The sequence below is a fragment of the Caretta caretta genome, chromosome 19 (genome assembly GCF_965140235.1).
Source record: "Caretta caretta isolate rCarCar2 chromosome 19, rCarCar1.hap1, whole genome shotgun sequence".
NCBI classification, from domain to species: domain Eukaryota; kingdom Metazoa; phylum Chordata; order Testudines; family Cheloniidae; genus Caretta; species Caretta caretta.
Genome location: NC_134224.1, coordinates 19,694,862 through 19,716,991, shown reverse-complemented (window position 1 = coordinate 19,716,991; position 22,130 = coordinate 19,694,862). Strand labels below are relative to the sequence as shown.

Here is a 22,130-nt window from a genome sequence, read left to right as displayed (position 1 = left end):
ATCCACACCCACCTGACTAACTGGGAGGCTTTTAACTAGTTTCAGTCAGCCCCTGATTGGCTTCAGGTGTCCCAATCAACCTAGCCTTCTCCCTGCCTTCTGGAAAGTTCTTAATTGGCCCCAGGTGTCTTAATTGACCTGGAGCAGCTGCCATTTCACTTATCCTGGTACCAGGGATTTGTTTAGCCTGGAGCTAATATAGCTATCTCCCACTACTTTTCTATAGCCGTCTGGCCTTGTTCCTCACACAATATATAAACTTGTTTTATTTTAACTGTTTGTTCAGCAGCCCAGGTGTTTAGGCAGAGGAGCACTTAAAAATAATGCAGCCATCAGGATGATCTTGTATGAATTTCATTTGTGCGCTTGTTACTGTGACTCACAGATCAATAATGAAAGGCCAGCACTGACCCCCATCCCTGTGCTACTCCACAGACTCGGCTCTTGACCCAAATGGCAATGGAACATCATTTATCTTTGTTTATGATCCTTCAGCCAGTGCTTTTGTAACACTGACAGACACTGGTCATTGCTGAGCAGGATCAAACCTGGGGTCTCTAGAGCTTAGCGCATGAGCCTCTACCGCATGAGCTAAAAGCCACATGGCTCTTAGCGAAGGCTGTAGAGCAGACTCATTAATCTCTCTCTCTAAGTGGTCTCGGTGCCACTAGAGGGGACAGAACACCACACCCAGGAGGTGTGTGGGTTACACTTTCCTTTGACAGTTTCATATCTAAATTAATTTTCAAATAAGATTTCCTGAAACATTGCATCAAATGATTTACTAAAATTCAGTACGATTGTAAACCATAATCAGATGCAATATTAAACCATTTGTTTCCCTTCTCCCACTAACCTGTAACTTAATCAAGGAATGGGTCTGGTTTGTTTGCTATTGAACTAACTAGTGCATCACAATAGTAAAGAATCACTTTTCTAGGTGAGCACAAAGAACAGCAGCTGGTTGTTAGACTGGCATAATCATCTTCCCCTGTTTTGGTAGTTAGGCATTGTATTGAGCTGGCCAAAGGCCTTCTTGGGGTGGCAGGGATTGTTGTTAGCTTCCCAGGGCAGAAGCCACACATTGAAACACACCTAAAAACCTATCAGGCCTATGATTTCCACCAGTGTGAGATGAAATCAAACCCAAAGGCTATCCAAGTTCTTAAATGACCCTATTATCCTGAGTGCCCATCAAAAATATTTACGAGTGTATCCTCACAGCACCCTGTGAGATAAGGAGGCATTGTTAGCCCCACTTTATAAATGGGAAACTAAGGCACAGACTCTAGTAACTTGTCTAAAGTTACATAGGAATTCTGTGGCAGACCTGGGAATTGAACCCAGGGACTCAACCACACCATACCTCACCTCTATATTTTCTTCTTCAACATGTTTCTTTTTCTGACTTCAGTATGACGATGAAAAAATAAAACATATAAATAAGAACGATGTCATTTAAAATACTTTCACATGCTGTTTATTTTTGTAGGATTTCTGCACCTTTGATTCCATCAATGATAAAATGTATAAAAATAATTTTAAATGATGCTTTCTTTTTTTTATATTCATACAATGTGCAGCTCTCAAAGACAGAGATGATGAGAAATGAACACAGGCATCACATAACTCTCATGCTCCTTTTGCCCTTTTCCTGATTCTGATTGTCAGGTTCAGGATCACAACAATATGAACAATATCCAGAAAACAGTTACTGGTTCTATAGATTTCCAATGTGTAGGATACGTAAAGGAGGAAATTTAATTTGGGGATAAGGCCTCTAAAGTTAATGTACCTTCCCCTCAGCAGCAGCCCTCTCTGATTCATTCACAATACAGAATTTCTGCTAATAATATTCACAAGAAATACTGAGTTCCTACCTACACATCTTTCTGCTCCCACTATGTCACACTGCCGATGCTGAACTGAGCAACCTATGTCACACCATAGCAGGAGACATGGCTTTCCTATTCATTCCATCTCCCTTGTTACAAATCTTCCTCCATCTGCTGATTTTGTAAGTGCACATGCTCACTGCAGAGACCAGAAACAAGTTCTACTAAAAGATTTATAATCACAGACAGAAAATAAATACAAAATGATTGGCAAGGAGTTCTCAGTTACATGCACAATATCAGACTAGCAACAGAGACAGTAACTATCATTACAAACTACAGGACTAAGAGTACATAAGCCACTAGGTGGGCTGTGGGAATGCACTAGGACAAATGACAAAACAAGGAAGTAGAAGAACTAAGAACATTTTTTGAACTGGATTAGTTTCTGGAAGGCCTGTTTAAACTCTTCATTAAAAGCGGTGTATATGACTGGATTGATAAGCGAATTTAAGTAACCTAGCCATGTGAAAAAGTCCAGTAGGATTGGATGAAACCAGCAGGCATCCTGACAGATTGGCAGAACCAGGGTCACAACAAAGAATGGCAGCCAGCAGAAAATAAAAGCTCCCAGGATAATGCCCAGAGTTTTTGTGGCTTTCCTTTCTCTTGCAGCAGAAATTCTTTTCCTTTCCAGGACACTATCTGCAAGTTTGATTTTCACATGATTGATAAATACTGGGGAGCCCCCTGAATGAGCATTCCCCTCATGAAGGTTAGAGTTAATGGAGCAGAGAGAAGACCCAGTGGAGCCGGTAATCAGGTGGGCTGTGGTAAATCGTTTTCCATATAGTGAAGGTGGCTTAAGAATCCTGGATCGAGCGGCTACATAAATTCTCCCATACAGTATAACAAGGAGCACAGTCGGGATATAAAAAGCTCCGCAGGTTGAATAGATTGTGTAGGAAATCTGATCAGTGTTCACAGTACAGACTGCCATTTCTTCATGAGCTTTTGCCTGTCTCCAAAAAAGTGGTGGCATAGAAATACAAATAGAGATCACCCAGACAACAGCAATCATGAGGGCTGCTCTGCGAGCCGTCCGACGTTTTGTGTATTCCAAAGCATCTGTGATGGCCCAGTATCTGTCCAGTGCAATAACGCAGAGGTGCAGGATTGAGGCTGTGCAGCCGGTGATGTCTGACGATAACCAGATATCGCACATAACTTGACCAAAGGTCCACGTGTGGCTGACAGTATAAGCAATACTGATTGGCATGACTAAGATAGATACTAAGAGATCAGTCACCGCTAAGGAGCCAATGAGATAATTTGCAGGTGTATGAAGCTTTCTAGTGAGAAAAATGGTGATCATTACAAAGGAATTGGAAAGAATAGTTGCCAGAGTTATCACAGACAGGACGACGGCCACTAAGATCTTCAGCCCCAGCAGTGTGGTCTCATCCCACGCCACTGGCATTTCAGTGGCGTTCAGTGACTCATTTGATGTGCTCTGGAGAGAAAGCTCCTTGGAACGGTTGCACTGGGCCATTCTCTGATTTTCCTTTGCTATTTAGTCCGCCATAAAAAGGTGAGAATGTTGCTGTTTCTGCCGAAATGGAAGGTCTGTGGCCAGAACGCCCAAGCTGGAGGGAACCAACTTCTAGTGAGCAGGAGCCTGGCCAGGAGTTGAAGCATTTTTCTAAACTAGTTTCCTGCTGCTTATTTCCACCTCTCTTTTGTGACTCACTTTAATAAGCAGCAGGTTCTAACGCAATTATCAAGACATTATTTCTGCCATATATTAACACGGACTATAGGATAAAGGGTGGAGTGTTTTAATTTGTGTTTGCTCCACGTCTTCTTTTTGAGCTAAGTCTCCAGCAGGCAGCAAGAATCAGCACTGGAGAGTGAAAGGTAGAGAGAGGAACATTCTACATGGCCATGCTGGCCCCATCTTTGGGACAAAACTTTCCTAGAAAAAGTTTGCCCTCAGTTAATAGCTGACCATGATGACTCTTATAACGGGGAACGCACTCTTCCCAGAGTACATATCGACATAATACAACACTGTTTGACTTGTTTCTGTGGACATAACTTCTGCCAGACACACTTATTAGGCCCTCTTTAGTGATTTGTGCAGGGTTCTATTGGTGTGTGCATCTCCAGACCATCCTTTCTTTCTCTCAAATGCACGTTCAACCCTCAAACATTGGTCTCGATTTCTGAATGATTAACAGAGTTCAATGCTGTGGACCTGGAATTCACAGGATGTTTTAGTTACTGCGTTGTCCATGACTGAGTAGATGGTGAATGATTATAATGAGCTGTGGAGTCATGATTCCCCCAACAGAAGGAGGACGTCATCATCTGACAAGGCTGGTTATCGCTGAATGGATCTAAAGGGAGAAAGTGAGTGTGTTAGCCCAGAACTGTGGAATCATGTGACATGGGAGTTCACAGCCCTCAGTTTCAGACTGGGCCTTGTGGGCATTAATGAAGCCACAGGTCTCTTTTTATGTATTTCTTTAGATGTAGTAGGTGACTATCTGTATAACTAGAGCCTTACTATCTGTCAGCGAGCTCCACACACACAGATAATAAATCCCTACCACCGGCCAAAGTGGAGTCTGAAGATACTGGACTCCTCAGACAGAAAGTTTCAGCTGTTATTCCTCACAGATTTATTTTGAATGGGAGCTTTCTGTTTAGAGAGCGGTGTTGCCTCAGCAATTGGAACTGGTATTGTTTCAGATCTCTCACTAGACTATTTCTGGGTTGGAAATATAGCAAAAAAACAACCCCACAAAAGAACAGCTTTCTGTACATCTGCTAAAAGTCCCATTTTAAAGAACTGAGCTAAGATTCAACCTAAAAGAGCTTTGAACTTACTGATGACTCAGAAATTGCCATTTTCAGAGTTTGGGAAACATACTGAAGCATATTTACCTGGGTGCTGGGATGCTCTTATAGGCCAACTCACAAATAAAACCTACAACAACAAAACAGATTAGAAACATTACTTAAAGACAATAATACTCTACAGTCAGGTTCCAGAGCATTGCAAGACATTTCTCACACTTGAGTTTTCTCTATTTTAGTTTGTTGGCAACAGAAAGGCCAGTAGAGCCCTTTCCCGTTTGTTATAAGGAAGAGCCATTCTTCCAATCCGATTCTAAATCTTTATTGCAGCAATGAATAATAAAATACAGAGCAGAGCTGTCAACCAAGTGCATATCAACAAAGTATTGTCATATTGCTCCCCAGAGCTCTATGCCTTAAATGGGAATCAACGTCCTGATGTGATGCACAAAATTCTTATCCAAACTAACTGTCCCCAAATGAAAGCTGCAAATGTCCCAGAGCCAGGGAAAGAATATTACCCAGGAAGAAACTCCTGGTGCAATCCAGAAGTTCCATTCAGGCAAAGCAGCAGGGCCTGACGGATATAGGATTAATTTATATACACAGCTGAGTTTCTTGGTGTAGGCAGTCCATATTGCACTGATTGCCTGCACCAAATCAAACTATAAGTGACTTAGGTGCTTAAGTCCCATTTTCAAAAGTGACGTAAGCTCCTAGGGCAGCAGTTCTCAACCTGCAGCCTGTGGGCCGCATGTGGCCCAATTAGCACACAGCTGCAGCCCAGCTGTATGCTCAAAAAAGTTCAAAATTTATCTCTTTGGTCTGGCAGGGGGTGGGGCTGGCTGAAGGGGAGACAGTCTTGCAGCCTGCACCAGCGCTCCTGCCAGCAGGGGGCTGGTGAGTGCCACAGGGGGTGGGAGAGTGGGTCGGGGGGGGCACTCTGGGCAATGAGGGGGTGGGGGGCACTGGGAACTAGGGATTTGCCAGGGTGCTACAGCATCCCCAGTTTTTAGATGGGGCTCTGTTCCTGGCCCCCCTTCTCGGGTCCTGGCTGCTGGCCTGTGCTGGGCGCTCCATTTCTAGCCTGGTGCTGAGGGTCCTGGCTGCCCGTCCGTGCACCGCAGCACTTGGGTCCTGGCCGCATGTCCCCATGTGGGGTGTATGTATGTTCGGCTGCTGCCCGGCCCTGCCTGGTGGGGTCCCAGGGTCCAGCCCCCCGCAGCGGTGTCTGGGGTCTGGCAGCCCGGCCCACTCCCAGGGCTCTGCTCTGGGCGAGCGCACTGGGCATAGGGGACTGTGAGCGGGTTGCGGGGGGGGGCGCTGTAGTTCTCAACCTGCGGCTCACAATGATAAACAGATTGAGAACCACTGTCCTAGGGGTGATGTTTTCCAAAGTGTCTAAGGGCCGATTTTCAAAGATATTCAGACACCTAGAGGTGGAGACAGGTGCTTAGTGGGTCTTTCAAAATTGCCTAGGTGCCCAACTCCGCTTCTGAAAACCCCACTTGGGGCTGGATTCACAAATGGACTTATGCATCTAACTGCTAGTGTAGGCACCTAAGTCCCAGAATCAGGCTCCACTGGGCTTCACAAAGCCCCCACTCAGCTGCCCCTGAACCTGGTAAGTTCCTAAACTCACTCAGCCCCTAAATGTTTGCAGTGAAGTTTCCCTAGGTGTCTATGTTTCTGCCTCAGCGTGCACCCTGCGGCTGCACACCATGCCCCTCTATGCCTAAACCCCTGTGTAATGCATGAACGGAGGGATAATAGGCCTCCCTCCACCTAACCTGCTGGTGGGGGGCCCTACCTGGTCAGTGTGCTCAAAGCTCACCTGCTGGATTGAGCTTCATCTGTGAACTAGCACAAAAGAGGGAAGGGTGGGGGAAGCTCTCCTGCATAACTTTTAGCTCAGGGGTTAGCATACTGACCACGGGAGCGTATCATAACCCAGTGGTCAGAGCCCTCACCTGAGAGACAGTAGAGCTCTGTTCAAACCCCTTCTCCACCCCAGGCAGATGGGTGCTTGAACTGGGGGTCTCCCCCGGCCCAGGTAAGTACCCTAATTACTTGGCTAAATATTAGGAGGGAGGCCCACCTCCTCCTCACAAAAACAGAGTAGATGCCTAATGCCAAGAGTGAGTTTGCAGCTAAGAACCCCAAGCAGAGGGAGGCACCTCCTTCGGCCTGGGTTTAGGTGCCAAAGTCCCTGAGAGTGGCAAGGCTTAGGAAATACCGGTTGCCTTGGCGTCTCTCATTGGCCAGCTTGGGCGGCTCCCCACCTAGTTGCTGTTTTTCATGAATCCCATTCTGGGACATGTACCTCTCCTCATTCATTGTATACAGAGTGCTCAGGCTTCATGATTCCCCTGATTCCAGTCCCCAACAGCATTGCCACACCTAAGGGTATGTCTATACTGCAATTCAACACACTTTGATAAGTTAAACAGTAATATGTCACCAGGACTACATGGTATCACCCAAGAGTTCTGAAGGAACTCAAATATGAAATTGCAGAACTACTAACTGGTATCTGAAGAAGTGGGGGGTTTTACCCACGAAACCTTATGCCCAAATAAATCTGTTAGTCTTTAAGGTGCTACCAGACTCCTTGTTGTTTAACTGGTATGTAGCTGATCATTTAAATCAACTTCTGTACCAGATGACTGGAGGACAGCTGATGTAACACCAATTTTTAAAAAAGGCTCCAGAGGTGATCCTGGCAATTCCAGGTCGTAACCTAACTTCAGTACCAGGCAAATCGTTGAAACTATAGAAAAGAACGGAATGATCAGACACATTGATGAACATGATTTAAAGACCCTGTCTTTTAAATCAGCTACTGTACCCAATGACTGGAAGACAGCTAATGTAACGCCAATATTTAAAAAGAGCTCTAGAGGTGATCCTGACAATTAAAGCTCGGTAAGTCTAACATCAGTACCGGGCAAATTAGTTGAAACAATAGTAAAGAATAAAATTGTCAGACACATAGATGAACATAAATTGTTGTGCAAAAGTCAACATGGTTTCTGTAAAGGGAGACCATGTCTTACTAATCTATTAGAGTTCTTTGAGGAGGTCAACAAACATGTGGACAAGGGGGATCCAGTGGACATAGTGTACTTAGATTTCCAGAAAGCCTTTGACAAGGTCCCTCACCAAAGGCTCTTACGTATATTAAGTTGTCATGGGATAGGAAGGAAGATCCTTTCATGGATTGAGAACTGGTTAAAAGACAGGGAACAAAGGGTATAAATGGTATATTTTCAGAATGGAGAGGGATAACTAGTAGTGTTCTCCAAGGGTCAGTCCTAGGACCAATCCTATTCAACTTTTTCATAAATGATCTGGAGAAAGGGGTAAACAGTGAGGTGCCAAAGTTTGCAGATAATACTAAACTGCTCAAGATAGTTAAGACCAAAGTAGATTGTGAAGAGCTTCAAAAAGATCTCACAAAACTAAGTGATTGGGCAACAAAATGGCAAATGAAATTTAATGTGGGCAAATGTAAAGTAATGCACATTGGAAAAAATAACCCCAACTATACATACAATATGATGGGGGCTCATTTAGCTACAACTAATCAGGAGAAAGGTATTGGAGTCATCATGGATGGTTCTCTGAAGACGTCCACGCAGTTTGCAGCGGCAGTCAAAAAAGCAAATGGGATGTTAGGAATCATTAAAAAGGGATAGAGAATAAGACGGAGAATATCTTATTGTCCTTATATAAATCCATGGTATGCCCACATCTTGAATACTGCATACAGATGTGGTCCCCTCATCTCAAAAAAGATATACTGGCATTAGAAAAGGTTCAGAAAAGGGCAACTAAAATGATTAGGGGTTTGGAACTGGACTCATATGAGGAGAGATTAAAGAGGCTAGGACTTTTCAGCTTGGAAAAGAGGAGACTAAGGTAGGATATGATGGAGGTATATAAAATCATGCGTGTGGCGAAAGTGAATAAGGGAAAGTTATTTATTTGTTCCCATAAGAACGAGAGGCCACCAAATGAAATTAACGGGCAGCAGGTTTAAAACAAATAAAAGGAAGTTCTTCTTCACTCAGTGCACAGTCAACCTGTGGAACTCCTTGCCTGAGGAGGTTGTGAAGGCTAGGACTATAACAGGGTTTAAAAGAGAACTGGATAAATTCATGGAGGTTAAGTCCATTAATGGCTATTAGCCAGGATGGGTAAGGAATGGTGTCCCTAGCCTCTGTTTGTCAGAGGGTGGAGATGGATGACAGGAGAGAGATCACTTGATCATTACCTGTTAGTTTCACTCCCTCTGGGGCACCTGGCATTGGCCACTGTCAGCAGACAGGATACTGGGCTGGATGGACCTTTGGTCTGACCCAGTATGGCCATTCTTATGTTCTTATTTGTTGGAGAAGAGTCAACATGACTTTTGTAAAGGGAAATCATGCTTCACCAATCTATTATAATTCCTTGAGGGGATCAACAAGCATGTGGACAAAGGTGAGCCAGTGGATATTGTGTGCTTAGACTTTCGGGAAGCCTTTAACAAGGTCCCTCACCAAAGGCTCTTAAGTAAAATAAGTAGGTCTGGGATAAGAGGGAAGGTCCTCTCATGAATCAGTAACAGGTTTAAAAGACAGGAAACAAAGGGTAGGAATAAATTATCAGTTTTTACAATAGAGAGGCAAATAGTGGCAGAGTTCCCGAAGGATCTGTAGTGAAATCTATGCTGTTCAACATATTCATAAACAATCTGGAAAAATGGGTGAACAGTGAGGTGGCAAAGTTTGCTGACGATGCAAAATTGCTCAAGATAGTTAAGTCCAAAGAGGATTATGAAGAGTTATAAAGGGATCTCACAAAACTGCATGATTGGGCAACAAAATGGCAGATGAAATTTGAGGTTGATAAATGCAAAGTTATGCACATTGCAAAACATAATCCCTTCTATACATTCAGAATGATGGGGGTCTAACCTAGCTGTTAGCACTCAAAAGAGATCTTGGAGTCACTGTGGATAGTTCTCTGGAAACATCATTGAATGTGAAGCCGCAGTCAAAAAAGCAAACAATGTTAGGAACCATTAGGAAAGGGATAGATAATAAGACAGAAAATATCATAATGCCAATATACAAATCCATGGTATGCCTACATCTTGAATACTGTGTGCAGATCTGGTTGCCCCACCTCAAGAAAGATATATTAGTATTGGAAAAGGTACAGAGAAGGGGAACAAAAATGATGAGGGGTATGGAACAGCTTTCGTATGAGGAGAGATTAATAAGACTGGAACTTTTCAGCTCGGAAAAGAGATGGCTAAGGGGGGATATGATAGAGGTCTATAAAATTTTGACTGTTGTGGAGAAAATGGATAAGGAAATGTTATTTACTCCTTCACATAACACAAGACCCAGGACTCAGCCAATGAAATTAATAGGCACCAGGTTTCAAACAAACAAAAGGAAGTATTTCTTCACACAACACACAGTCAATCTGTGGAACTCATCATCAGGGGATGTTGTGAAGACCAAAGCTACAACATGGTTCAGAAAAAGACGAGATAAGTTCATGGAGGATAGGTCCATCAGTGGCTATTAGCCAGAATGGGCAGGGATGGTGTCCCTAGCCTCTGTTTGCCAGAAGCTGGGGGATCACTTGATGATTACCTGTTCTGTTCATTCCCTCTGAAGCACCTGGTGTTGGCCACTGTCGGAAGACAGGATACAGGGCTAGATGGATCATTGGTCTGACCCACTATGGCTGTTCTTATGTTCTTAATACCCGTGGCCGACCCATGTCAGCTGAGTAGAGCTCATTGGGCTTGGGCTACGGGGCTGTTTAATTGTGGTGTCAACATTCGAGCTTGGGCTGAAGCCTGGACTCTAGGACCATCCCTCCCATGTGGGGTCCCAAAGCCCGGTTCCAGCCTGAGCCTGAATGTCTACACCACAGTTAAACAGCCTGTAGTGAGTTAATGGGGGTCCCTCCGCCTCACTACGTCACTGGGCATCACCCACAGTCAGGGAATTAGCAGAGCACTACACAGACTGCATGGCTCTGGCCTGCAGTCCAGGCAGATCTGCAAATGAGTCTCTGGGCCCTGGACCCTCAAGCAGGGCGGGACAACAAACAGTCTATGTGACTGGCCTGCAATCAGGGCAGAGCGACAACCAGTTGGAGTCTCTAGTTTGCAATCAGGGCAGAGTAGCAAACAGTTATTAGCCCAGGTCCTCCATCAGGATAGGGCAGCAAGGAGTCTATGACTCTGGCCTGTACTCAGGGAAGAACAGTAAGAGGGTAGGGTGTCCTAGCTCTGGCGGATGACCAACAAACGCAGGTCTCTTGGCCTAATGAAGGGAGTCTACTTCCCCAGCGTGGGGCGGCAGAGGGTTGGGGGGCCCGGGCCCACCTGACTCTACCATGCCCCGACCCAGTGGCGGAGTATTCTGCCACTGGGTCAGCGGGGAATCCACCCAGAACATGCTGACCGGATTTCTGGCAGCTGTGCAACCAGATTGGGGTCAGCTACCCAGGGCCACTTCCCACCCTCCCCTTGGGGTGTACCTGGATCCACGGAGGGTCCTCCGGTTCAAAGGCCAGTGACAGTCCCCGCAACTCCTCAGTGCCTTGGTGAGCTGGCCGCTCCAGTAGCTCTGGCCAGTCCTCAGCTCTGCAGGGGTCTGCTGCAGTCTCCCAGTTTAGGAGTGGGTAGTAGGCATCTGTCTCCTTCAGCTGCTGCCCGCCAACTGAGCTCCAGGACCCACCCTTTATACTTCCTGTTCTGCCACTGACTTCCGGTGGGAGGGGCAAGCACAGCCTGGCTCTGCCCACCTGGATTCAGAAAGTGGTCTCTCCCACTCTGGCTCAGTGAGAGGCCACTCCGCCTCACTACACAGCCCCTTAATCCAAGCCCCGTGAACCCGAGACAGCTGGTATGGGCCAGTCATGGGTGTTTAATTGCAGTGTAGATGTACCCTCTGTTTCTTTGTGAATCTAGCCCTACGCACCTATCTGCTTCTATGGGTATCAAAATACCTTTACAAATCTGGCCCTATGTGCCTGCATCCCATTGTTTTTCAAAGGGAGTTAGGCTCCTAACTCACTAAAGCATTTTTGAAAATTTTACTCATTGTCCAAGTGTTACCCAAATTTTATCTACATTTTCCCTACGGAAATAAAGCTGGGAACCCTGGGCTGCTTAATGGGCATCACTTTGGAATGTGGGCAGACTCCTTCTGGGTACGTAACGTTTTAGCCAAGATCCATGCAAACAGGCTAGCAACCCTAACCCATCCCCTGCCAGCCGCGTCTGCCAGGGAGCTGCCAGTTGTCACGCAAGGACGTTTATGTAACTCATTACCTCAGAGGCGCCTAATTCTTAGGCTCGAGTCCCAGGCGATCTGTTTTTATTCCCTACTTCAGAAGACTTCACATCCGGCCACCATTGGACGGTGTGGATAAACCTGTGCTGCTCACCATCCAGGGCTTAATGATCGCTAACAGTTTATAATACCCCAGCTGATTGAAGTGGAACAATGAAGCATGGATAACCCATTTTTTATAAGCTGAAAAAGGAGGCCATATCCCTTCTTTCACAACTATATGTGTCAAAAATCCAGACTGAAATTCACTCTAGCTCCTTCACAAAGTATTGGGCTCAAAGCAGGAATTACTGGATGAAGGGGGGTTGGACTAGATGACCTCCTGAGGTCCCTTCCAACCCTGATATTCTATGATTCTATGAAGGTTGCTGGGAGACTAGATGGTCATAGCCCTTTCTGCCTTGAAATGTATGGCCCCAGTTCTGCAGAGATTTATGCACGTGTTCAATGTTCTGCATTTTGAATAATCCCATTGATCTGTAGTATTACAGCCTTTGAATCTGTAAAAACATTTCACTGTTTGCTAATGGTTTAGCGGAGCCTTTCCCCTAGCATCCCTATTTTAAAGGACATGCCATTCAATCTATACAAATCAGTAGTCACTCCCACGGATATTTTGCAGAAAAATAACCAGCAGAATCCCACTTTAAAATAGGTACATCAGGTTCTAAGGGCCTTTAATATTCATGTAGTTAAAATCAATATTCTCCTGTGAATTTTTCATCTCTAACAAGTTTTACCATATTTTTAGCCCAGTTACGAAAAAACCATAGACAAAGCCAAATCAATATGGGGGGGGGGGAGGAATAAAAAATCAGTTTTCTTAAACTACAGTTATCAAAGAAAATAAAACATGCAGTTTGAAAAAAAACAAATACAAGGTCATACATGCATGCATACAATACTAGGAAAAAAGAATGCAGGACATATTTACAGGATGGGGGGATGTATCCTGGAAAGGAGTAACTGAAAAGGATTTAGGGGTCTTTGTACATAACCAAATGCACATGAGCTCCCAATGCAATGGTGTAGCTAAAGGGCTAATGAGATCTTTGGGAATATAAATAGGTGGATGTTGAATCAGAGTAAGGAAGTGTGTATGAGCATTATTTGAGTACTGTGTCCCGCTCTTGTGTCCACGCTTGTAAAGGATGTTGAAACATTGGAGAAGGCTGAGAGGAGTTGCAACAATGATCCAAGAGCGTGAAAACCTGCTTTTCAGGGGGATTCTTAAGGAGATCAATCTTGTTAGCTTATTAAAAGGAGAAGACTTGATGGGGAGGTTTCTAATAGGACGGTAGAGGATCCTTCATTTAGCAGACTAAGGTAGAACACGATGCAATGGCTGGAAGATGAAGTTAGACAAATCAAAACTGGAAACAAGAGACACATTTTTAATAGGTTTCAGAGTAACAGCCATGTTAGTCTGTATTCGCAAAAAGAAAAGGAGTACTTGTGGCACCTTAGAGACTAACCAATTTATTTGAGCATGAGCTTTCGTGAGCTACAGCTCACTTAGAATCATAGAATCATAGAATCATAGAATATAAGGGTTGGAAGGGACCCCAGAAGGTCATCTAGTCCAACCCCCTGCTCGAAGCAGGACCAATTCCCAGTTAAATCATCCCAGCCAGGGCTTTGTCAAGCCTGACCTTAAAAACCTCTAAGGAAGGAGATTCTACCACCTCCCTAGGTAACGCATTCCAGTGTTTCACCACCCTCTTAGTGAAAAAGTTTTTCCTAATATCCAATCTAAACCTCCCCCACTGCAGCTTGAGACCATTACTCCTCGTTCTGTCATCTGATACCATTGAGAACAGTCTAGAGCCATCCTCTTTGGAACCCCCTTTCAGGTAGTTGAAAGCAGCTATCAAATCCCCCCTCATTCTTCTCTTCTGCAGGCTAAACAATCCCAGCTCCCTCAGCCTCTCCTCATAACTCATGTGTTCCAGACCCCTAATCGGATGCATACCGTGGAAAGTGCAGCAGACTTTATATATACACAGAGAATATGAAACAATACCTCCTCCCACCCCACTGTCCTGCTGGTAATAGCTTATCTAAAGTGATCATCAGGTGGGCCATTTCCAGCACAAATCCAGGTTTTCTCACCCTCCACCCCCCCACACAAATTCACTCTCCTGCTGGTGCTAGCCCATCCAAAGTGACAACTCTTTACATAATCAAGTCGGGCTATTTCCTGCACAAATCCAGGTTTTCTCACATCCCCCCCACCCCCATACACACAAAAACTCACTCTCCTGCTGGTAATAGCTCATCTAAACTGACCACTCTCCAAGTTTAAATCCAAGTTAAACCAGAACATCTGGGGGGGGGGGGAGGGGTTAGGAAAAAACAAGAGGAAACAGGCTACCTTGCATAATGACATAGAATCATAGAATCATAGAATCATAGAATATCAGGGTTGGAAGGGACCCCAGAAGGTCATCTAGTCCAACCCCCTGCTCAAAGCAGGACCAATTCCCAGTTAAATCATCCCAGCCAGGGCTTTGTCAAAGCCTCCAACTTAGCCACTCCCAGTCTCTATTTAAGCCTAAATTAATAGTATCCAATTTGCAAATGAATTCCAATTCAGCAGTTTCTCGCTGGAGTCTGGATTTGAAGTTTTTTTGTTTTAAGATAGCGACCTTCATGTCTGTGATTGCGTGACCAGACAGATTGAAGTGTTCTCTGACTGGTTTATGAATGTTATAATTCTTGACATCTGATTTGTGTCCATTTATTCTTTTACGTAGAGACTGTCCAGTTTGACCAATGTACATGGCAGAGGGGCATTGCTGGCACATGATGGCATATATCACATTGGTGGATGTGCAGGTGAACGAGCCTCTGATAGTGTGGCTGATGTTATTAGGCCCTGTGATGGTGTCCCCTGAATAGATATGTGGGCACAATTGGCAAAGGGCTTTGTTGCAAGGATAAGTTCCTGGGTTAGTGGTTCTGTTGTGTGGTATGTGGTTGTTGGTGAGTATTTGCTTCAGGTTGCGGGGCTGTCTGTAGGCAAGGACTGGCCTGTCTCCCAAGACTTGTGAGAGTGTTGGGTCATCCTTTAGGATAGGTTGTAGATCCTTAATAATGCGTTGGAGGGGTTTTAGTTGGGGGCTGAAGGTGACCGCTAGTGGCGTTCTGTTATTTTCTTTGTTAGGCCTGTCCTGTAGTAGGTAACTTCTGGGAACTCTTCTGGCTCTATCAATCTGTTTCTTTACTTCTGCAGGTGGGTATTGTAGTTGTAAGAAAGCTTGACAGAGATCTTGTAGGTGTTTGTCTCTGTCTGAGGGGTTGGAGCAAATGCGGTTGTATCGCAGAGCTTGGCTGTAGACGATGGATCGTGTGGTGTGGTCAGGGTGAAAGCTGGAGACATGCAGGTAGGAATAGCGGTCAGTAGGTTTCCGGTATAGGGTGGTGTTTATGTGGCCATTGTTTATTAGCACTGTAGTGTCCAGGAAGTGGATCTCTTGTGTGGACTGGACCAGGCTGAGGTTGGTGGTGGGATGGAAATTGTTGAAATCATGGTGGAATTCCTCAAGGGCTTCTTTTCCATGGGTCCAGATGATGAAGATGTCATCAATATAGCGCAAGTAGAGTAGGGGCTTTAGGGGACGAGATCCACTGACCACACCACACGATCCATCGTCTACAGCCAAGCTCTGCGATACAACCGCATTCAATCTGTCTGGTCACGCAATCACAGACATGAAGGTCGCTATCTTAAAACAAAAAAACTTCAAATCCAGACTCCAGCGAGAAACTGCTGAATTGAAATTCATTTGCAAATTGGATACTATTAATTTAGGCTTAAATAGAGACTGGGAGTGGCTAAGTCATTATGCAAGGTAGCCTGTTTCCTCTTGTTTTTTCCTAACCTCCCCCCCCCCAGATGTTCTGGTTTAACTTGGATTTAAACTTGGAGAGTGGTCAGTTTAGATGAGCTATTACCAGCAGGAGAGTGAGTTTGTGTGTGTATGGGGGTGGGGGGGATGTGAGAAAACCTGGATCTATGCATGAAATAGCCCGACTTGATTATGTAAAGAGTTGTCACTTTGGATGGGCTAGCACCAGCAGGAGAGTGAATTTGTGTGTGTATGGGGGTGGGGGGGGAAGTGAGAAAACCTGGATCTATGCAGGAAATAGCCCGACTTGATTATGTAAAGAATTGTCACTTTGGATGGGCTAGCACCAGCAGGAGAGTGAATTTGTGGGGGGGGGGGGGGTGGAGGGTGAGAAAACCTGGATTTGTGCTGGAAATGGCCCACCTGATGATCACTTTAGATCGGACATTTTTAATAGTGAGGGTAATTAACCAATGGAACAGCTGTCCGAGAGACACAGCAAATTCATGAGCACAACCGAGTCTTTACACTGAGATGATGCATCTCTTTCGAAAATATGCTCTAGTTCAAACACCAGTTATTGGGCTTTGTAGTGTCACTTACCTAGTGGGGAAGAATAATGCCCTATGCTGCAGAAATCCCTGTGCGAGGCTCGCTGGTGTGTTTACAGTGGAAGTCAGACTCGATTATCAGAGAGGTTGTGGAACAGTGCCCTCTTGTGGATTCTATAGGTATTTAACAGAAAGCAGGCTGGAGCGAGAGACATGGAGACATTTTAGGGGTTCTCTGAGTAAGATGCTGAATCTGGTTTCTTCCATTATTTGTTGATGTAACTGTAAAATAAAACATTCAATACTTACACCTTGAATACAACTACATTTTATGCAGAACAAGATGAAAGTTTACAGAGCACACTCACTACACAGCTGACAATTCAAACAGAATATGCATAAAACATGTATTTTACCAAGATATATGATAATAGCATCTGCTTCTGAAGTAGACACACTCACATAAGCCGGGCGGGAGCAGTGAATGCTAAATGTGAGTGCACCCCGATCCTAGAGTTAGAAGAAAGGCAGAAAAACTGAAAAAACTGGGTGCAAATTCTGACCAAAGCAGCTCGAAAAGGGAAGCTGGATAGATAGCATGACAATAACCCTGAGTCACAGTTAGAGGGGTTTGTTTACTTCATGAACTCAGAATTGAGGGGCTGTGTTTGTTAAAGAACAAAAGCTGGAAATGGTCATTGATCCCAAGGGGGAAAGAAAACTATTAATGTTGCCTTTTTGAATGAATAAATAACCAGAGTTAATATCCAGTAAGAGAGAGTATTTTGCTCAGACAGCACCAGCCCACTGAACTGTAGTTATGGTTGCGGTGTTTTGCGGAGCGACTCAAAGCAAGATTTTTACAAGTGTTTAGGAATATGTTTTCAAAAGTTCCAAGTTTGCTCTGAGCTGCAGAAAATGGGTCTCTCCTCAGCCTTCCTGGGATCGCTGCATGCCTCGTTGCCCACAATCAGATCTGGCAGAACACAGTCATGTCTGCAGAAAAGAAAAGAAGAAACAAGAAAGGCCTTGATCCACAGCTGTGCCAGGAATTGTGCAAATGCTTGGGTTGGGGATACGATACACAGTGTCTCACAATGAACAATGGGTAAGGAATCCCACCATAGCAGCGCTCTCAGCACAAACAGACAAACACATGGGAAGTGTGTGAGACTTGCCAGAGCTGAGCTCTCCTCACAGGCAGATACAATGTGGGTCAGGTACTTAGGGGAAAATTCAAGAACTCTATACATCAGGAACCATTTCTGCCTTCAAGAGCTAGAGCTGGCCAACTGTCCTGAGAAATACATTGCCAATATTGGTCTGAAATAAAAACGGAATTGACTTTCCCCTCTGAGCATTGGGGTGTTCACTTCCCATGAATAGCCAGTGCATAGAGTAAATTTAAAGCAAAGATAGAAAATATTGGTGGAAACCCCATTTTAAACTGAGAAATGTGAGTGATCACCATGGAAACCTAGTTTTCAGAGCTATGTCCATTGGCTCAGGGAACAGAACAAACCATTTGATCTACAAGGCCAGTAAAACTAACCAACATGGTTTGAATTCTGAATATGCACAATGACGTGCTCATGAACAAGAATCAGTCACTGAATGATTCAGCCTTTTGGAATAATGAATACATGCAGGAAAGCTAGGACAATTCACCTCTGGGCAGAGAGGTTATCACTGAGCTCTACAAGGCTCTTACACAACCAGCTTCTACATCTGTGTAATGGAGCAGGGGCTACTTGCTCACTGACATCTCTGCATTTCAGTGTTTCCAGTGCTGAGGCGGAGAAGCAGTCTGGCTGTGCTGGGCACTTGCTCACTCCTCTCAGACTTCTCCTCACCTTTCTTGAGAGGGATGTTCCCACCTGCTCTGTCTCCCCGCTGTCACTTGTCTCCATCTCTTTGGCTGCTATGTAGACCAGTGCTCTGCAGACAGTTCTCTCTCTCTCTTGTAGCCCTCGGTGATGAGATAAGATTTGGTGACGCATATTCTGTCTGTTACATCGTGTGTGTGTGTGTGTGTGTGTGTGTGTGTGTGTGTGTGTGTGTGTGTGTGTGTGTGTGAATTATTCTTGTTATTGAGCTCTGGATGTTGCCCTCAAGCATGTCTTCCTTTAGGAGTGGCTTGGACAGAAAATGGGAGCCCCTTTCTGCCATGTGAAGTGGTGCTTGGTTTCTCTCAGAGGGCTCCAGGGCCCACCTCCTGTGATTCCTCTGCTCAACAGAAATTATTTAGGTCCTTCTCATGAAGGAAATCACTATCTTTATAAAGAGAGAACAGACATGCTGTGTATAAACCTCCCTGCTTCTCCCACATCTCCATACCCTGCTTCCTGTTCACCAATCACTCACTAACTCTGCTGCCCCTACACACCCCATTGCTCAGTCACTGCATCACCCCACACTCTTCCCACCCCTTCACTGAGACACTGCCTCCCTCCCGCACTCACTGGAATGGTGCAGATTGCGGCTTACATCCCATTGGGTGAGGGTTGAATATTTTTATTGTAAGGAAATACTGGGACATCCTGAACAGGGCAATTGTTACATGTTGCAGTATAGAATTGTTACATCAGAAGAGAATAGTCTCCACAGCATATTACGGTAATCATGCCTCAGAAGGAGAAGAAATAGGGTTTAACTCTAGCCTTGAGCTTCCCCTCTCAGACTTACACCCTCTCAAAGCCAATTGGTTCCACTCCAGGTCTCCAGTAAATCCATTCTTCCCCATATTTCATCTCCTATTTCTATAGAAAACGACTGTCGATTTTGAATGCCTCAAATACAATCAAACAAAAATTATTGGGCTCAGTACAGGGGTAACTGAGTGACGTACAGGAGGTCACACGAGATGGTCTAATGGTCCCTTAAGAACAGAAGAGCGGCCAGACTGGGTCAGACCAATGGTCCATCTCACCCAGTATCCTGTCTCTGACAATGGCCAGTGCCAGACGCTTCAGAGGGAATGCCCCGAACAGGGCAATTCTGAGCGATCCATCCCCTGTCATCCAGTCCCAGCATCTGGCAGTTGGAGGGTTAGTGATACCCAGAGCATGGGATTGTGTCTCTGACCATTGATGGACCTATTCTCCATGAACTTACCTATTTTTTTAACCCAGTTATATATTTGGCCTTCACAACATCCCATTCAATGAGTTCCCACAGCTTAACTGTGCTTTGTGTGAAGAAGTACTTCCTTTAGTTTGTTTTAAACCTGCTGCCTATTCATTTCATTTGGTGACCCCTAGTTCTTGTGTTATGTCAAGAGGTAAATAACACTTCCAGATTCACTTTCTTCATGATCTTATAGATTTCTACCATATCCTGCTGTAGTCATCTGCTTCCTAAGTTAAACAGTCCCCATCTTTTTAATCTCTCCTCATATGGAAGCTGTTCCAGATCCCTATAATTTTTGTTGCCCTTTTCTGAACCTTTTCAAAGATAGAGCGAATAGAACAGCATGCAGTACATAAAGTGTGGGTGTACCAGGGATGTCTATATTGGCATTATGATATTTTCTGTCTTATTATCTATCCCTTTCCTAATGGTGCCTAACATTGTTAGCTTTTTTTACTGCTGCTGCACAGACGTTTTCAGAGAACTATCTACAATGACTCCAAGATCTCTTTCTTGAGTGGTAACATCTAATTTAGACCCCATCATTTTGTATGTATAATTGGGATTATGTTTTGCAACGTGAATTACTTTGCATTTATCAACCTTGAATTTCATCTGCCATTTTGTTGCCCAGTTACCCAGTTTTGTGAGATCTCTTTGCAGTCTGCTTTGGACTTAACTACCTTGAGCAATTTTGTATCGTCAGCAAACTTTGGCACCTCACTGTTCACCTGCTTTTCCAGATTGTTTATGAATACCTTGAGAATCATAGATCTCACTACAGATCTTTGTGGAACCCTGCTGCTATTTGCCTCTCTCTAGTGTAAAAACTGACCATTTATTCCTACCCTTTGGTTCTTGTCTTTTAAACCTGTTATTGATTCATGAGAGGACCTTCCCTCTTATCCCATGTCTGTTTACTTTGCTTAAGAGCCTTTGGTGAGGGATCTTGTCAAAGGCTTTCTGAAAGTCCAAGCAGACTGTATTGACTGGAATACCCTTGTCCACATCCTGGTTGACCCCCTCAAAGAATGCTAATAGGTTGGTGAGGCAGGATTTCCCTTTACAAAAGCCACGTTACCTCTCCCCAGCATATTGTGTTCATCTAGGTGTTTGTTAACTCTGTTCTTTACCATAGTTTCAAAAACATTTGCTTGGTAGTGAAGTTAGGTTTAGTGGGGCTAGAATTGCCAGGATCGTCTCTGGAGCCTTTTTTTTTAATGGCATTACTTTAGCCATCCTCCCGTCATCTGGCACAGAGGCTGATTTAAGCCGAAAGCTCATGCTCAAATAAATTGGTTAGTCTCTAAGGTGCCACAAGTACTCCTTTTCTTTTTGCGTACCACAGTTAGTAGTTTTGCAATTTCATATGTTTGTTCCTGCGGGTCCTGGTAACTTCTTATTTTTAATTGATCATTTGTTCCAAAAGCTCCTCTACAGACACCCCAGTCTGCGACAGTTCCTCAGATTTGTCACCTAGAAAGAATGGCTCAGGGGATCTCCCCCATGTCCTCTGCAGTGAAGACCGATGCAAAGAATTCATTTAGCTTCTCTGCAACAACCTTCTGTTCCTTGAGTGCTCCTTTAGCACCTCGATCATTCAGTGACCCCACTGACTGTTTGGCAGGCTTCCTGCTTTTGGTGTACTTAAAACCCTCTGGCATTCTGGCCACTGACTCTCTGACTTTTTGAGACCAGAGTCTGATTTTCAGAGGTGCTGGTCATCTGTAACTCCAACCTAAGTCAGTGGGATATATGGGTGCTCAGCACTTCTGAAACCAGGTCTGTAGGGGTCTCAAGCTGGGCACCTAGAATTAGGGGGTCACTTTTGAAATATTTGGTCCAGGATTCTACCCTAGCCAGGAGCACTGTGCTTGTCTCTCCTGCTGTAATGCCCAGGTGTCAGGCAGGTTGAAATGCAGTCCAGATCAGTGGTCAGAGTTCATGCAAGAGGTTCAATAGCCAGGAGATCCAATCCAAGGGGAAGATACAGCAAGGCAATTGGTGGGGTTGGGCAAGGCAGCAAAACAGGATGCGTGTGGGCAGCAAGGTCAAGCAAGGACAAACAGCAACTGGAGGGCAATGACTTGTTGCTCAGACAAGGCTAGAAAGGAAGCAGGAAGTTTATATATGGTCACCAGGCAATCACAGTAATGGGTAGTGATTTTGCACAGTGATTTTATTTAAGGCATGGTAGTCCACACAGAGGATGGGCGCCCAGCTGGGGAAACGGACTGTTGAATAAAATCCTTTTTCAGTTTCTCATGGATATAGTTCTTAAGACCTACCATTTCAGGCTCAGACATGGAGTATATTTGCTTAAATAGTATCTTGGCATTGGGATGCAAATCAATTAGGCAGTTCAACAAAGTTGGATTTCCCAAATGTTTCAGTGCATCACCCAGTCATGGATTGCTTCTACCTTGTGGGACTGCATGTGGACCTCTTTGAGAGACAGTGTGCACCCAAAAAATTCTATGGTAGGTTGTCTGAAGATATATTTTTCCAAGTTTGCATAGATGTGGTGGAGCCTTC

The 22,130-nt window shown here is 44.6% G+C and overlaps 1 protein-coding gene across 4 annotated transcripts in view; it reads right to left on the bottom strand.

Moving 5' to 3' along the window:
- The window catches only part of HTR1D (5-hydroxytryptamine receptor 1D), a 38,078-nt gene that overhangs the window by 2,759 nt on the left and 13,189 nt on the right, over positions 1 to 22,130 (bottom strand). For 2 of the 4 annotated variants that reach the window (XR_007353378.2, XR_007353379.2), the window contains exons 2-5: positions 16,883 to 17,462; positions 16,519 to 16,748; positions 4,785 to 4,827; positions 1,881 to 4,234 (exon numbers count right to left, since the gene is read on the bottom strand). Coding sequence is in view for 2 of the 4 variants with exons in the window: in XM_048825902.2 (XP_048681859.1) it covers positions 2,254 to 3,387 (1,134 nt within the window). In the remaining 2 variants the exon portion in view is untranslated. Of the gene's footprint in view, positions 1 to 1,464; positions 4,235 to 4,784; positions 4,828 to 16,518; positions 16,749 to 16,882; positions 17,463 to 22,130 lie in introns of those variants that run through there. The other 2 variants (XM_048825902.2, XM_075121308.1) reach the window with 2 other exon arrangements.